Source organism: Pezoporus flaviventris, unplaced genomic scaffold, assembly GCF_033815535.1.
Source record: "Pezoporus flaviventris isolate CSIRO_AGI_PZ_B2104156 unplaced genomic scaffold, CSIRO_AGI_Pfla_v1 ptg000029l, whole genome shotgun sequence".
NCBI lineage: Eukaryota > Metazoa > Chordata > Aves > Psittaciformes > Psittacidae > Pezoporus > Pezoporus flaviventris.
In genome coordinates, this window is record NW_026892577.1 from 8,956,515 (window position 1) to 8,975,010 (window position 18,496).

Here is an 18,496-nt window from a genome sequence, read left to right on the forward strand (position 1 = left end):
ATTCCCTCAAAAAGTCGGGAATTTGATAAATTGCCTTTTCTTCTTGCTTCCCTGCCTCTAACCAGGAAAAAAAACATGCAGTTAAAAATTCCCAGGCCTACTTATTAACAAGGACATCCCAATAATCCAGTTATTGATGAGATCGGAACTGATGTACAACCATATGACCTTTCTAGACCTATATAACAAACACATTCCTCACACAAATATATCTGCATCATCCATCATTGGTGACCAGCCCAGTCTTCCTACAGCCATATGTTTGGAGGTTGACAACTTCAGCAAGGCAGCCCCACTTTCAGGCTACAAAAGATCTGTGCATGAAGCACAGAGCGAGGATGTGTAGCACATGTTGAACAGTGAGCTACATGTAAATGTGAACCTCGGTGCCTCCACCACGCAACATGTCACCAAATTGAGATTCCGTGACAGAATGCAGTCAAAGCCAAGACTTACCTCTGTCTTCAGAGAATCACAGATATGAATGAAGCACTATAAAGACAAGTATTTTTTTTAATTAACAGCCTAGCTAAACCACCATTACTATCTGCAGTTCTGTTTTTATTAATTCTCTCCGATTCAGCAAGAATTCCACCAAGGAATAGGGATGAGCAGATGCAAGGGGGAACACATTAATAAATCATAAGTGTCACTAAAATTTGTAAACTAACATCTTCTGGGAAGTCTTGGCAATTAGTCTCAGAGCTTCTTTGGCAAACAAAAATTAATAAATCCATAAGGTCCCTTGTCTGATGATATCCCACACCCCCACAGAAAGGTCGTTGATGGAGCAATTAAGAGACATAACAAATGGACCATCCTGAAGGTTGGTTCACAAAAGACAAATGAGCTCCATGAAACAAGATGACTAAGGCATCTTAATAAGCAAAGGTGGGACTTTGATCTACATATAAGGTACATACAAAAGCTTTTAGACTCATATTTGCTGGGCTACTACTTTTTACAGGATTTTGCACTGCCCCCGCCCTTGGTCCCCATGATCTCTGAAGCAATATTAACGTGATTGTTTGTTAAAGCAAGGAACCATAAGAAAGTAGAAAGCCTCTAGAAAGCCACAACTGGAAGAGTAATGAATTCTGTCAAATGGAAAAGGTACTTTTAATCAGGTCATACTTAGTTCTTTTATACAGTGGGATAAGGTGATCAATTGTTATCAGCATCTGATAACCAGCAACTTCAAACATTCTTGTCACAGATACCCCCCCAAACAAGCAACTACAAGGAAGATAAGCTACCCTCTTATCACTCTTAATAGTTACAAAAAGAGCACAGAAAAGCCATCGTATGTGTAGCCTTTTGTGAACATTTAGCATCCTTGCAGTGTAACTTAAAGCAATGCCTTTTACCCATTAATTTCTCTCCTTGCTGATACTCAACAACTATTTTCACCTGTAAAGCTTTTTCTATTGCTCCTGTTTATTAACTGTGACCCACTTTCTGATGCCTGCTGCGACACATGAACAAATACAGATGTCAGGAGCCTCTGCCAAACCTGGTCTGTCAGCCTGAGCAAGATAACACCACCTGTTTCTCCAAAACAAGCAGGAACTTAGGCATGAGAGCAGAGGAGAAACAACTACTTGGCTCAAGAATGCTGCAGTTTCTATTCTTCACAGCTAGTGACTACCTTGCTGTTTGGACCAAGGAACTTCTCTTTATTAAATGGCCACGATCTTCATTTGGCAGCAGCTATCTCAGGAATGAGCCAACATGCAGCTATTGTGCATCTCCCAAATAGTTCAAGTGTGGCTCCTATCCCAAGATGGCATCTTGGGATAGGCCTGACAGCCAGGCTGCACTGAGCCAGGGTAAAATGAATAACCCACTGTGGGGAAAAAACAAATTTGCAAAAATACTGGAAGTTAAGAACTGTATTGTTTTGAGATGCTGCTGAAGGCCCACTCCAACCGCAACTCAGGGTGCTGGAAGCCCTAAGGAGCAACTCTCATTTCACGCTGCAGTTATCTGCTGCAGTTCCCCATCCCATTAGCTCTTCAGCAAACATAGTCTGAACCTAGCAGCTCTCAACCACAAAGATTTTGACAGGTGCCTCCCACAGCCTGAAAAAGCTAACTATCATTGAGGTAGGCTATTTATACAATCTAACAAACAACAACAGTGGAGATGCTAAACAGTTGAGCACCCTGGTTTTCAAATCCAAGAGAGGTCAGGATTGTACTTGCACACTCAGCTGGCTCCTTCTCTTCATGCTCCTACTGCTGACTGCAGATACAAGAAACCCTTCTGCTTATCAGCACAGAATTTCTGCACTTTGCAGCATTGCTTAAAAACGCCAAACAAAATGTAATAATGGGAAGCATTACAACTTTGAAAACCAGCTCCATTAATTTTCTGCCTGAATACAGTCCTCCAGAAAATATCATGTATCTAAGATGCATGTTGTCAGCATAAAAGTGAAAAACAATAAATATAATCAACTTTGACAATACTGCAGGAAAATATCAGCTGGTCATGGTGGCTGTCTGGAGACTGCATTTCAATACAGCAAATTCCAGGCAAACTACCATGCCCCACTGCAAAACATGTGGAGCCTGACCAGAACTGAGAAAAAGGCTGTGGCACAAACCAGAAGTTGTCATTCTAAGCACCACAGGCTAAATAATGTATTGCCACTGGGATCGAAACACTCTTTTAAGGAAGCTCTGGCTGTGTTATGACCTATATCAGATTTAGCTTGTTTTATGGATGATATGGAAATTTGAGTTGGGCTTGTCAAATATCCTGATCCCTGCCTTCTTATTCATCCACCTTAGAGGCTGCTACATTTAGAGCAAGGATACTAAGCCTCTGTTCCCAAACGGGAGATGTGGCGTTTCACACCACATTCTCCATTCCACACCTACAGAGTTGCCCTTTCTGAAGCCACTTCCACGTGCAACACGCCATTACTCCTCTCATCTCCAAGCTAGAAGCTGCAGATGTCCCTGTTGAAAAGCTAAGAGTTTTGTTGGGTTTTGTTGTTTTAGGTTTCTTTTTTATAACTCAACACAGAGTCTATGACAACAGACCAACCTCTTCAGGCACAAAAGATGCTTGGGAATTTTAAACTAATGCCATGGAAACATGATTTCTTGGTTAATAAACAAGAAAACAAGAAGAAAGATATGTAAGAATTCCTTCATCAGCATTTTAGCCTCTTAAGCAGAATGAGTCATAGCTTTGAGTATGGGTTAATGCATGGGCCGGCATTATGTACCATCAGATAATTTCACTGGGACGAGAGCCAGAGGAGGCAAACTCCAGGGGACCCATCAAAGGTGGGTAAAATGGCAGCAGGGACTCAGAGATGACACATGCAAGTGCTTACACTTCGGAAGAAAATCTGAACTACTCCCCACTGCCTAATTAGCTGATGTGATGCAGTCATGGCTATCACATCTATCATAAATATTGCCCTGCTAACTTGTGCTTCTTCTGCCTGCTGTATGGCCCTGTTGCCTCTTTGTCTTCATCTGAGGTTGAAAGCTCCCTTGGGATGGAGGTTATCTTTTTAGCTACTACAATCCAAATAAATAAAATAAATATAACAAATGTAATATTTATATATGTTCTGAATACTAAAAATGGCAACAGTAGAAAAACTTTTGTTCCAGATATCTTCGCAGAAATACCTGCTCAACCCACACTGACTAAAACATTTGAAAACATTTTAAATATTACAATAGCAACTTCAAATAATTACCCAGAATGTCACGTTCACATAAACCTATCTCAATCCTGTACAGCTTTAACAGGAGACAGCATTAGCAACAAGTGAGAAAACATTCACAAGGCTCTTCCTTCGCTCATAAAACCTGTGAAATCTAAAAGGCCCACATAATAAGAAAAGGAGCTCAATAGATTCCTCCCATTTAGTCACACTCAGAACACAAGAAGGAAAAAACAGGACAGCAACAAGACTAACTAATGAAAGGACTTGCTGCCTACCATACAACCTACAGAACTCCCCATATAATACCTCTGAACATAGCAAACACCTCAAATCAAAACTCATTTATCACGCTCACAATTTCTATGGTCAGATCTGGAAGCATTATGAACATGCACATTTGAATAAATAAGCCACTGAATGGATCTTCCCTTCTCAAATCCTTCTAATAGAATTTGCATGAGATTTTCAACAGAAAAATAGGGAAAAAAAAAAACCAGCACCCAGCCCTTTAACTCTTGGCTGGGAACAGTGCCTTTTAGACACCATATTCTGCATATCTAACCATCACATTCTCCTCTATTCAGCAGATGCCTTCTTGGACAATTCCTGTAAAACAGCCTGGCCCCCATTATTTACAGAGAGAGTTCGTATTTCATGGCAGATCACTCCTGTGTGCTTACAGTTCATCATAGGCGATGAGGCTGCAGGGACTCCAGCCTATAAAGGGTTTGGGAATTACAGATGCTCCAACAGTACTTCAAATCAAAACCATGTAGGTTTACAGATTAAGAGGGAGAACTGTTTTCTTTTTGTTCATGGAGAAATAATATTAGTGGGGAGAAAAAAAAAATCGACAAGAAGCATAAGTCCAACCTTTAATCCACTTTTACATAAATCAGGCAGGATATAGCTGGATTTTTAACTATCCAGTTGGATATTTTGCTAGGCAATGAGAACTTATAAAGGGTTTGCATGCCTGAAAAGCTTAAAAAATTTTTGCAGTTATATTTGCTGATCTACAAAAAGACTTCTCTCCACAAATCCTGATGTTTCGCTCCATCACAAGTACAACCACAGTCAAGCAGCTTCCTTTCACAGGAGGAAAATGATCACCTCCACTCAATTCAGAGGGAAAAACAAAACCATAACTGACAGGTATCTTGTGACCAAGAAGAGATGCAGCATTCACAAAGGGGAGGGATGTGGCTGGCTGGGGGGGTGTCTTTTCCTTGAATCTGGCTCCTTCAGTAGCAATGGAGGCCTTTTCTGTGATTTCCTGGGCTCCAGAAGCATGGATTTTTTTACTACGGTAATGTCTGTGTTCCTGCATTTAAATGCTGACCAATATTTCCTCTGTCTAAACTTGTATCAGCCTGATACATTAGTTTCCAATGTAAATTTTCATTCTCCTCTCTCCTCTTGCTCTCACTCCCTCTTTTAATTACATTCAGGATGTTTTCTTATTGATTTACTTGTCTTTGTATTTAGATGCAGGGATTAGAAATTTCTCTTATATGGCAATTCAGTTTTCCATTAATAGAAGCCTCTCATGCTATAACCCAGGGGGGACTGAGAAAAAGCTTTTGATGCATGAAGCAGGCAGAGGCAAGATGATATTTGGAGATTTTATTGCACTCTGCTCTATCTTAGCATCCTTTGAAGCACGGCCATGTGATTTGCTGCTTTCTGCCACAAAAGACTCTCCTTTCCTGTGGAAGCAACTGTGTTTGCCAAGCGTTCAGAATAGACATCACGCAGCACCACTGCTCAGATGGGCAGCACTCCTGGTCAGCAGAAAGCATGTGTTGTAGTCCCAGAAAAGAGGGGTGAGGGGAAAACAAGCCGAAGCAAAAGCAAACCACACAACTCCTGGAAAAGTCCAGACCTCCTTCTGGTAAGTACTTCATAGTTGCATTCAGTTTGTGACCCTTCGGTTCTGAGGGCTCAAAGATGATTTGGAAGGAGTTACAAAAAGTAACTAAGGAAAGCAAGCCTATTTCCAGAAGGCTTAAATTCACCCTGCAAAGACAGATCCTCCTTTTGAAATTTTCAGTGTTTCCAAAATTTAAAAGAAAATATTAAAAAGTACCAGTTTAAATAATGCAAAGATTCAGAGGCCTGACTGTGCAAATAGAACAGAAAATCCAGAGAAAAGGAGTCTTTCACTTAGTATCTATTTGCATTTCTACAATGTCCTTTGCAAAGAAATTCATAGTTACTCTCTAAGACTCTATGCTCCCCTATGAATTGCAACGTGGCTTGATCCTGAATTTTCTATGTGGGAAACAAAGGTTTAATGCCCAGGAGCTCTTCCTATGAGCTCTTACCCTGAGCTTTCCTCATAGACTTTGGAAGAGAACCCAGGAGGTTCTGACTTCTCAACATCTCCGAGTCTCTAGGCCCCACACTGGCCCCTACTTCACTGCAGAAAAGATACAGAAATGCCCCAGAACACACTGAAACATGCACATAAATCAGTATGTTTCCCCAGCTGACCAATACTGGATGCATTCAGTTGTACTGACACTGAACTACGTAACTGTCCTTATGGGAAGACTCCAAAAAGGATGCTGCTGTTACCTTTCTGCAGAGCTCAGGTGACACTGTGAGTTTAGTATTAGGACAGGATATGCCTGCTTGTTGCATTACTTATGCAGAGTAGATTGCTTGGCAATTATGTTTAAAGCACAATCACAGTGCTATTTGTACTTGTTAGGTAAAAAGGCAAAAGTTTTTTAAGGCTTTAATACCTTGCTAAGTACCACGGTAAGTGGAAATGACTGTGTTCTCTCTTATTAGCTGCCTAGTTATTTATACTTTTGCAGATTACCATAGTACAGCTCAATTAGGCTTTGGAAGTACTGTTCAAATTGAGAAGTTTCAAGAGCTCTACTTAACATTAAACACATTAACAGGAATAAGCCTGCATCATGCCCAAATTCTGCTCCAAGCAGGGGCTTTTAAATTAGCTGGGGAGAAAGAAGTACAAGAGAACATCTACCAAGGAGCTGCTCACAGCTGGAGCAGTAGCTACAGTGCATTGACAGTTCCACCAACTACACTTTCAGCAGGTTTGTGCAATGGCTGTAATACACCAGCTAAATCTGACATAAGGCACTTGGTCTCCCACAAACCATGGCTGCCTTCTTGGTTTTTTTAACTGTCCCTAAGGTAAAAAACACCTAATAACACTTAGATTAAAGGCATAGCATTTCCACACCACAAGCAGGATGTTAGGAGGGAGAGCAATCCCCAACAGGCAGAAATTACTGGTGATTTCAGAAATCAAGGAGCAAGGAAATGACCTATTAATAGGGGTGGTTTTGGGGAGCAGGGAGGATTTTTATTTATTTCTTTATTTTAAATGCACGCACATCCTTACAAACACACCCTCTGTCCTTCAGCATGCTCTTGCAGGCCAGGATGCTCCATCTCTCACACCAGACTGGGAGCATGGCAAGTACATGACACTATCCAAGTCTGTCCATAGCAAGGACACCAGTACCTCACTGTGACATCTTTAGTCCTTTAGTGGCTATTGCCCTTACAGCCCAAGGCAACACAGATTCACTGCCAAGAAAACCATCTCAGCTAACGGGGCTGATGAATGTGGCTAAGATTATATCATGCATTGCGGGGCATATCAACTCAGATCTTGTGCTAGCAAGCATGTACCATCTATAGAGGCTGTTCTCACTGTCTCCTAGAGACTCTGAGGAATTAAGAGAGTTGTCTAAGGGCACTCAAAGATGAGAACAAAAGTTTCTCTCTGTGCCATGGAAGTGCCAGGGAAGTGCCCTTACATCCAGAAACCCTCCTTTTTACAGCCTTCACTTCATCAAACCAATGTGTTCTTAATCACGTGTCCCTTTTCCAAAAAGCAAGTCCCGTTATTTCAGAATCCTTCCCACCTCCTCCCCTGATCAGCTCAGCTATCCTCTCTTGCCCAGATTCCCACTTTACAGGAGGTACAGTGCAACCCCTCCATGCCCAAGGCTGTGATTTCTACAATCCACTTACCTCCACAGTGAACTCTCTGTCACGCTCCCCAAGTTGAAGTCAAAGAGCTTTGTCAGAATGAGAATCACCTAGGGAAGGGAAAGGGAGGGAGGAAGACAAAGGGAAAAGAAAGAGAAAAAAAAAAAATTCCTTTAGACTGTTTAACAAAACACAAGGCATCTGTCTCAAAGGAGAGCTTAGCATTTATCCATTAGAGTATTATAGGATCAAGTTTTTTTTAAAAAAGAAAATCATTATCTTAATGCATCATGCAACCAGTAACATTTATTTTAATCTCAAAAATGTTTTGCATTTGAAATAAAACATGCCAACAGGAATTAATCAAACACTGTGAGCTGCCCTCTCTACAGCTATGGTTATTCAAGGTCAGGGACATTATCAGATGTGCCCTTTTAACCCAACAGCCCAATCAGAAATGACAGCCTTTTTATCCTGTTCTACCACAAACTGGTGATTCTCCATGGAAAGAATTGGCAAGCTTGTTTATGAAGATCCCCATCCAGCAAAAGAGTCCATTTTGCCCAGAATGATCTTTGTTGTTCTCTGCCTGCTGTCACTGACTCCAATAGCATGGGATTTTCCACATGCTATCACCCTTATGCAAAATAGAGGGACACAGAGGATGATATTCAGCTTAGATACCGAGCAAGGCAAAGCTTCAACTATATCTTTAGTGCTCAAGGTAAGTTAGACCCTTCAGGGCCCACTGACTAACTTTCTGACAAGCTATAAACACTCTTGAGTTATAAACTTGCAAAGCTGAGGTAAGAGGAGAGGGGACTTAAGCAGCACATGTGGGACCACAGGGGAATGTAACATCTCTCTGATATCCTTGGTACTCTGACCTCAGATTTCACAGGTAAATTAATTCTATGTACCACCTACATTGCCCAATGCCCTTCTGTCCCAGAAGGGTGACTATGCATTCAGATAACCTGTGAGCCTCTGTGCAAGCTCCCAGGCTCAGACAGGATGGCAAGGAAGAACCTTTGATTCTACAGTGGAAGTTAAGAGCATTTGAGCACCTGTTCCTTGCTTTTTTAAGATAACTAATATTACACAGTTCATTCCCTCAGATTCTACAGGACCAGCCTCAGAAATGCTTTGTGGCATCTCTTCATTTTAGTTTTGCGTCATTTTAACATTTCAGCTTGGTTTCCTCCTTGCAGGATTCAAGAACAGGTTAGTTTCTCTTGCATCTGCTTGGGATGTAAAAGCATCTAGGGACATTTTTAGTAAAGGCTTGGAGGGGCGGGGTTTGTTTTGTTAACAGATACTTCACAGTATCTAAAAGATTGGTCCAAATGAGAGAAGTGACCCAAAGGGTTGAGTTCATTAATGTTTTCCTATACAAGAAGGATCTTTTCTACTACAAAAGCCACATGTCCTTCCCTCCTCCTCCCCCCACAGCAGTGGGACCTGCCACACCTTTCATTTGGGTTTCCCAGCCGAAAGGCTGCTGGTGAGGAGTTTAAACCTTTGCAGAAAAATGCCAAAGGATTAATCAATATCACAATGGCTGCAGTAGCCTGTTACTGTCAGCATAATACCAGGAAAAGACCTGTTCAAATTGTAAGGGACCTTGGTACGTGACTATGCAGTCAGTGCCAATTTAATGGCTTCAGAATAGATGCTCTGAGCATTCCTCTCTCTACTGGATTCACTTTTCCTGTCCCTGTCCCCAGTTGCATTTTGTCCCTTTATTTCCCCATGCAGAGACCTTTAGGAGGAAGATAAAAGCCAAGCTGTTTCCAGCAGGGTGTGAAAAGAAACCTGCCAGGCAGATGTGAGCCAGCATATGCAAGCTCATGTCAGCCTAAACCAATGCTGTGCAGTGAGGAAATAAGAACAATATCCTTTTTTATCACAACTAAAACCCTGCATACTCCTTGCTATACAAAGGAGGAAGAGCCAGCCGCAAGTTGCAGCAACCCAGGTTTGTATGCTCCCTCCCTTTACATCAACTGGAATGTGCCCCAACTGGGGCCGTGCCTGCTCCCAGCTAAAACCTGATGAAAGCAACATTTTTAGGGTGTTCCCTGTATTTCCACAGGGGCTCAGACAGGACCCCTCTCCAGAGTCTCTTGCTTGCACCACAGCACAAGCCCTGTCCAGCCAGAAATGACACCCTTCTTAGTGTTCAGGACTATGGTGAGGTTTCACAAAGTTAGCTTTCCAGTTTCAGAACCTAGACATACTGAAGACAGCAGGATGGTGTCTGCTGAGTTCAGTGGATCCCGGATCCAGTCCTATACCTATTAAATACAATCTCTTTGTTCTGGTCGAATTTCAACAGAGTAATTCCACCTGAAGTTGCAATTACAACTAAAGGCAGCATCCATACTCTCCCAGCTCTTTGTGTGCCTCTTCCCAGATCTCCTATGCCCTATATCTTTGAAGATGTCACTTCTCTAGCACAATCCCTGCAAACCACAGGATAACAGCAGCTTTACAGGAGTAGGTTGAATCCTACTCAGCACGTGGGTATAAAACCAAAGTAAAAGCACTTTGTTTAGTACAGCTTTTCTGGATTTTTGCCCAGAACCACTAACAAAAATCCAGCTCTGCCTGTTAATTCAGGGAAAACAAAAGCCCAAGCATCCCTTTGCAATTAAATCTCACAAAAGGCCTAGGAAATGGCAGGAGTTACCGTAGGCAGTGGTAATACACATTACAGTCATCTACAGCAACCAAACAGGCCCAGGTCAGGCAACACTCCTGCACCATAACCCCATGTAGCCTCCACATTGTCCCCACTTGTTTTTGAGACAAGATACTTCAGATTCAATAAAAGCAACTCTTGCATTAGTTTGAGAGTTTCAAAACCAGAGAGGACTGGAGAGGCTGAACCTTCCCTAGAAAAGCTGGGAAAAAACATTCCCCCACAGCACTTCATTGTGAGACTACAGAGCAAAATTATCTACTATGGACGTATCACATGTGGTTAAGACACAAAGCCTTAGAGGCACAACTGGTTCCCCAGTTGTTTTCATGGGATGCTTTTGACATGGCATAGCAGAGGAATCTTTAAAGTGTTACAAGAGGCAATTCTGAGGCATCCACATCATGTTGCCTGAACCATGATAAATAGAAACTAGAAGCAGGGATATCAGGGGCAGATGTGGGCAAGTACCAGAATTTCTAAGATGTTATTTGAATGCTTTAGTTGAAAAAGAATGAAACAAGATGTAAGGAAAATAGGACATATTTTCCAAACTGAATTCTGACAGGAGAGAAAAAGAGTATCTACACACCTCATTGGTTCAAGCTGAGACATTTGTTTCCAATTTCTACTTTGCAATTGAAGAGGCTTAGCATGTTTTCGTCAGCGCTAAAAAATACCCATGGCTTTTCTGTGCCAGGATAATTTTGCGTGAAAATCTTGATGGTTTTCATTTTAAAAGCTGAATTCAATTAAAAATTGGCAATTTCACATTTAATGCACTATTTCAAAACAAAAGAAAATGTTTTCTTTCCCTGAACTGAGGGAAAATGCCCATTCTTCAACTTAAATTAAGATGAAAGCATTTTACTCTGAGAAAAATAAATAAAACTAAAAAAGTTTCAAGAGATATTGGTTCAGAAACAGCAAAAACTTACACTTAGGCATTCTTTAATCAAAGTAAATAAAACACCCTTCTAGTGCCAAATTAAACTGTTTCTGTTTATCAAACCAATCTCCCCAAAATTAATTTCAAGTCAGCTCAATGCTGAACTGTATTTTTCTCCAGGGTCATACTGTTCACTTCAGGGAATACAGCTCAGATATGAAATTCTCCCATGTCCTATGGGCCACACTCTGCTTCCCAGGACACACACCCCCCACACCCCCCCCCGCGCAGGTATCCCTGGGGGCACCAAGCAGTTTAGCTGGTTGAGAATGGAGAAAGGGAAAGCCAGCCTGCAGCGTGGAGGGAGGAAATAGGCCAGGCTGAATTACAACTCCCTTAAGGCAATGCAACCCCCCTGGAAAATGCAATTTCAAGCTGAGCTTACACAAAACTAAATGACCTGAATAATTCAATAAACTGTTTGGGTTTTCTAGACAGAAGGGGGAATGGAGAAAGGATAATCAGAAAAATATATTTTCTTCGGAAACAAGTGATATTCCAGTCCTAAAAGAGTTTCCTTATGCACTTTATTTTACACACATGCTGCTCCACAGCCCATATGTTTTGCTCTGCAGAAGCAAAACTGCTGAATACCCTGCTACAAGGTCTGCATGACAAAAATGCCAAACCCTGTCAGTTATTTATCTTCAATGACTACATTACAGGTTGAGAGTCTCTGGCACTGAAAAATACCTTCATCATGCTGTATAGTATACTGAACCACTAAAATCAGATTTAGTATGATGGACTTGTTCTCTAAAATAAGGCCAGCAAGTCTCCAAGATGGCCCAATACAGCAGCCTTGAGTCTTGACACAACCTGCCTGGCATGAAAGCAGAAAAAAATGTAACCAGGAATGGTAGCTCAGATGTCATTCCATCTCGAAAACACATCCCTGAAGGGATCCCTATTGTTCAGATAATTATTAGGAATCTCCAAATTCATAAATCACAGAAGTGCTCAAAAGCTCTTCAGAGTATTTGGTGGCGTAACAATATTTTATTTCTATAAAATTTTACTATAAAGGAAAATTACTTTAGTTCATTAAACCCTCCTCCAGATCCTGTGAATTTTAAACTGTCAAAGTACTTTACATATACCCCACAGTGGAATATATAACTGTTTCCCACAGATTAGAGTGTAAAGCATTGCACTTCCTTCAACAGGTTGCCAAGAACTTCATAACAACCAAACAATGCTGCATCAAAGGCAGATAATGCTCCTGTATCAGGTAATGCTCGTATTAGAGACAGGAGGACACCTGAAAGGCCAGCACTGATCCACTTATTGAGACTCATCTCCTCTCTAAATGATCCTGCTATATCAGAACAGAGATTAATACGACTCATCAGTAGCCATGTACACATGTTTACCAAGGCTAATTAATGATGAGCAAAGAGATGAGCACTAGGCAGAGCACACAGCACAACAGAGAGATCACTGACAGATGTACATGTGAAAAATGTGAGCGCTTTGCTCACTTCCTATGGCATGCTGGGGTCTCCATTTCCTGCCTACAACAGCTACTCCCATGATGTTTGCAACCTTTTCTCCCCAAACACACCAGCCACAGGATGCTTGGCTGCAATTTTCATCTGCCTTTCCCCAGTCTGTATGAGAGCAACAGTACCCAACAAGTAAATTTCAAATGTGAACAACCACAAGCTACTGGGAACCAGTATCAGTAAACTGCTGAAGGTAAATTGGCTTAAAATGCTCTGGGACCTAAAAGCCAGCAGCACTGCTCTTTGGAGGTCCTTAGCTGTTTCTTTCTTTGGGGTTGGCTTGTTTCAGTTTGGGGTTTTTTGGTGGTGGTGCAGTAACTAAGCACCCACCAAGACACCCTCTCCCCACCCCGGGGGGATGGGGTGGAGGAGAGAACCAGAAGAGCAAACGTGAGAAAAGCTTGTAATTCCAGACAGAGACAGTTTAATAAGTGAAGACACAAACAGCGTGAAGTGAAGACAGCAGAACAATGCAAAGCCAGCCTCTGAACAATGACTATTTCAGGAAGACTACTCTACAGCTGTTATTACTGATGGTGCTATTTGGGAGAGAATACCTCTCCAGGTCTGCTGTCCTGGCTATACCCCTTCCCAAATTTCTTGACTGCCCCCATGCTACTACTAGGGCAGGCAGTGAGAAACGGAAATCCTGACACTATGAAGCACTGCTCAGCTATACCTAACATACCGGTGTATTACCAGCACTGGTTTGGCCAAAACTTCAAAACACAGCATGACATAGGCAGCTCTGAAGAAAATTAGCTCCATGGCAGTAAAGGTATTTTCCCAGACCAAGGCAGAGTGGTTCTCAAAACTAATTACTACATAACCTTGGTCCCACAAAAATCTCTTCACACAAATGCACCCTCAAAAACACGCATGTGTGTGATCACACTACACATCACCGTCCTTGTTTACCCTGGAGATCCGAGTGCAGTTGCCAATACCTGAGTGCCATCTCCAGCTGTGAGAGCCATATAGCATTACTACAAAATCTGCAGTTGAGGAACTTAAATTCCACAGGTGTTTATAGATTCTGCAAGCATGACCCCTGTGAAACAAGACAAGTAATGTCATCTTTGTTTTACTGATAAGGAACCAGAGGCAGAGAGATTAAGAGATTCTTTATGTGGAAAAAGAATCCAAATCAACTTCTAAGAGTTCGGTTCAATTCATTTTGCAAATACATCAGACAAGTCAAATTAAAGACCGCTTTATCATGAAAAAGAGTCTTCATCCAGGAATTTAACGTAGCTGAAATAATCCACTTCAACACATTTGTTAATTTAAGCTAAGAGGCATCACCAGGAAGATAAAGCACCAATTCACGTTCACCCATACTAAGACAGAACAATTAGTAAAAAAAGGAACACTTACACCTTAAACACCATCTACCTTCTTTCCCCCTGCCTGGTGAGTGCAGCTGAAGAAAAGATATCTCCAAATGCTAGAGGTTAAGGAATAGCACATCCTAAGACATGAGAAGAAAACAATAGACGTACCAACAACAAACACAGGCCAAAGCCTGCCCCTGGAAATCAGAGCAACAATTTTACACGAGTAAAGTGATGCCAACTTAAGCAGCAGCAAAATACTTCCTCTTTTTTTATTCTTTCTCTTTTTTTTTTTTTAATCTCTAGAGAGATGTAGATCTGTGGGTGGCTTCAGGCAGCGCAGACAAAAGAACCCTCTGAAATTGAAAGAGACAAGTCCCAAGATCACACACAAAAGCAAAACATGTTCCAGTGAACTTGTGATCTCTGAACAGCTGAGACTGTCAAATTCATCCTCAAAACAAGAACCAGTAACTAAAAGAAATATATTCTCCTGTTATCATTCTTTGCTTGTGTAGCTTTTCATTTTCTAGTACAAAAACTGCCAGCGTATGCTCATTCTGTCCCTTCTCCTCCTCCCTTTCCATGTAAATCAGGCAGCAGGAGCCAGAGCACTGAGAAGTCTTCCTATGGATTCCCTTGGGACGCTGGGGACAGATCACATTATCTTCATAAAAGAACCCCCAGGATATAGGCAGCAGTTTGAAATTCCCATTTAGAGGGCTTGCAGTGAATGTACAGAATTTGAGGGGGGTAAAAACCAAAACCACTGCAGTGCTTTGAAGAAAGAGCCAGCTCTGGAAAGCCCAGTTCCCTCCTTGCATATGAGCGCCAGCAGGAGCAGGGCAGGATCTTTGTACATTGGTTCCCTGCTTTGTAATTCAAGGGCAAGCCCAGCCTCTCAGAGAAAAATCACCTGTTGGTATCAACACTGAGACAGACACCTTTTCCAGTGTCATGGATTTACCTTTCTGGCCTCACATAAACTAGAAAGGATTTTGAATTGAACCCAACAGAGTTTCTCATGCTTTTGGTTTTAAACATTTTGGTGTCGGGACTGTAATTGAGGATATGTTCAGAGGTGCCTTGCACACAGAAGTCCATGCCATAGTTGTGAATGCAGCTGAGCAACACCACCACCAAAGCAATGACTAATGCCTCCAGGACTCAGAGGAATCCGACTATAATGTTTCACAATAACATGACAAAAGAAGCCAGATTCTCCTCCTCCTAAACCAGATTTCAGCTATCACCCAGACAAGGGGTATTCATAGCCACTAGCTGTATAGCACCTGCACATCAGCTACATTGCTCTTCCATCTCCACTAGACATTAAATTTGAACAATCTCCCCCATGTACATTTTTTCCAAGGAAATGCAAAAAAAAAAAAACCCAAACCCCAACAAACAAACATTGGTAAATTCTGCTTCAGTTTCAGCAAATATACTTCCTGCATTCCTACATGCTTACCTTTAGAGCACACACACACACAAACCACATTCTTAACACCTCCTTTCTAAGGAAATAAAAGGAAGGAAGGCCCCCAACAAGGTTATCAGCCCTTAAAGAACAGCTGGACTCTGATCCAGAGGCTGCAATAGAACCCTAAACATAGCTAACGGGTCAGATCATAAAACCTTTGTCCTCTTTGGAGGGCAATCACTCCATAAAAGCTAAATATTTTTAGAATGATTAACCACACACCATTAGGAGAGAGTGTCTGGGAAAGGCATGGTGAGTTCGTCACCTTTTTGAGGACAGCAGTAAAACACAGGAGACATTTAAGCAGAATTCCAGACCCTTAGAATACACTGGAGGGGAGGATGGACACACCAAAACCATCAGCAGCTTGCAAGTAGCATTAGTCAGAGACAGAAAAGACCCCCAAAGTTATCTGACCCGTCTCCCTGATAAGGCAGTTGTGCTCCAGAGAACCTTTCCCAGCTTTTCAGGATGGCCTTGCTTCACATGAACACACTTTATCACCAGAAAAGACATCTAGATTGCCTAAAATAACAGAAGCCTGAGCTTTATCCCTGTGTAACTCAGTTAAATATAAATACAATCTCTCCTGGCAGGCAGCAATATGATTTAAGCATCCCCTATCATACATTATAAGAGGTGATAGCAAAGAACTCATAATTTATTTTTATTGATCCAGCAACCCATGCTGCATCATATCTCCCAATTCTTCCCCTTTGCTAAGAAGCCTCCATCAAAGCCTTGGGAACTTTACCTTTTTTTCCCCTTCTGTGTCTTCATTTTAAAGCTGCTGTGTGCACATCTTTACGTAAGTTAAGAAGAAAATGAAAAAAGGGCCCCCAGTTACTTTGCTGGCTTCATTCTTGTTCCAATTATCTCCTGATACAATCTGTGGACCAGCAGATTTTGTATAGCAATTTAACTCTGTAGAGTCACATATCTTCTGAAGCACCATCTAAAGCTTCAGACATGGGGACCCAAAAAATAAGGAATGACTTGAAATTAAGTGTAGGTACACTTTTTTCACAGGACTGTTCGCGAGAAAAAAGCAGGGTAGAGGGCTAACAGAAGGGAATATACTACAGCCATCAGGTCCATCAGGTAAGCGGTTTCCTTGAGGACTGAAGGCAAGACTGACTGGATCCAAAAAGGATATTAAACTATGTGGAGAAAATTGTGTCTAAGCCATTTCATAGAATCCTAGAATGGTTTGGGTTGGAAAGGACCTTAAGATCATCCAGTTCCAACACCCTGTCATGGGCAGGGACACCTCACACTAGACCATGCCACCCAAGGCTTTGTCCAACCTGGCACTAAACACTAACCAGGATGGAGAATTTACCACTTCTGGGCAACCTGTGCCAGTACCTCACCACCCTCACAGTAAAGAATTTCTCCCTTATATCTAACCTGAACTTCCCCTTTTTAAGTTTGAACCCATTACCCCTTGTGCTGTTGCTACAGTCCCTGATGAAGAGTTTCTCTCCAGCATCATTTCTGAAAGGAGGAGAGAAAGAAGTTCCCACAGAGTTGATTTTTCAAGAAAATTCAAGCCACTTATTGTTCTTGCATTTCAGATTCCAGGCTCTATTCAGGAACTCTCAATTCTCTTTCTCTTTCATCCTCCCCTACACACGTACATATACATATATAAACATCATTGATCTTCCTCAGATTCCAATTAGCAACTCAAATAACTGTTGTGGAACAGAGCATGGGCAAGAGATTCCCTCTCTCCCCGAGGACAGGAGATGGACTGAGTAATCTGCTGAAGTTCTTTCCAGCCTCATGTCTAGGACCCAAAGATTTACTTGATCATCAGAAAATGCCTCACTGCTACCTTAGGAGAACAGCAACAGGGAATTAGGTGCCATGTCACAGAAACACATGCTTGTTGTGCTCCCTGAAACAAGGAGCTTTGTCTCCAACATGACAGCAGGAGATGGGGGCTGGAGAAGCTACCATGGGAGCAGTGCAGCCCGGTCACTGCCCTGGCACTCAGAGTGGCAGAGTATCGGAGCCTGTCAACTATTCCCAATTTTGATGTCAGCTCACCCACCTGCAGGGAGATTAATTTGTGATGGTAATATTATTCTGAGACATTATTGTTCAAATTTTAACAATATTACTCTGAGAAAACATCCTTCTCCCTCTAGGGGAAATAGTCCAAAAGTTTGGGGTTTCATAGATGTTACCATGAAAGAAAAGGATGTGCCTTTTGAGAGACAAACCCTTGCATCTGCTTTTAATAGCCAGTTTGAAAGACCTTCCACTCCTGCCACTGGACGTCTATTATAAAACATCCAAGTACCTTAGACTTCAGTTTATTTCCCTTCCTCAAAACAGCCCAGGGAAATAAGGATTGTTGCATCTTGGCATCTGACAAGTGTAGGCACAGAGGGAAAAAGAGAAAAATGCACAAATTGTTCTGTTACAGTTCTGCAGGCACTTAAGCTCAATACTTAAATATTCCTCCACATGTAATACCTGACCTTGAATGACTGTAAAATCATTAGTAGAAACCCATGATTTAATCATAATTCTTTAAATATGTGTAGGCAGAGTATTTATAAATATAATTAAATAGTAAGGAAAGTGAATTACGATAATCATCACAAAAAGAATAAGGTAAAAAATATCACTTATATTAGAATTTAGAATGTATGAGTAGCTACCACAGGCAACTTAGGTCAGTCAGGCTGAGCAGGACACAAAGGACTTGAAAGTGCTGGAGGTAAGAGACAAGCATGAGTCAGGGCTCTCCAAAGACAAAAGGTCAGAAGCAACAGTTTGAGTGCTAACTAGCTAATTAACATATTTTTACATTATTATAGATTCAACAAAGATGA

General features: G+C 41.6%; 1 protein-coding gene across 1 annotated transcript in view; it reads right to left on the minus strand.

The window, feature by feature from the left end:
* Positions 1-18,496, minus strand: part of SORCS3 (sortilin related VPS10 domain containing receptor 3) — a 300,335-nt gene that overhangs the window by 200,166 nt on the left and 81,673 nt on the right. The window contains exon 2 of the mRNA XM_061458813.1: positions 7,715-7,782. Coding sequence (XP_061314797.1) covers positions 7,715-7,782 — 68 coding nt within the window. The remainder of the gene's footprint in view (positions 1-7,714; positions 7,783-18,496) is intronic.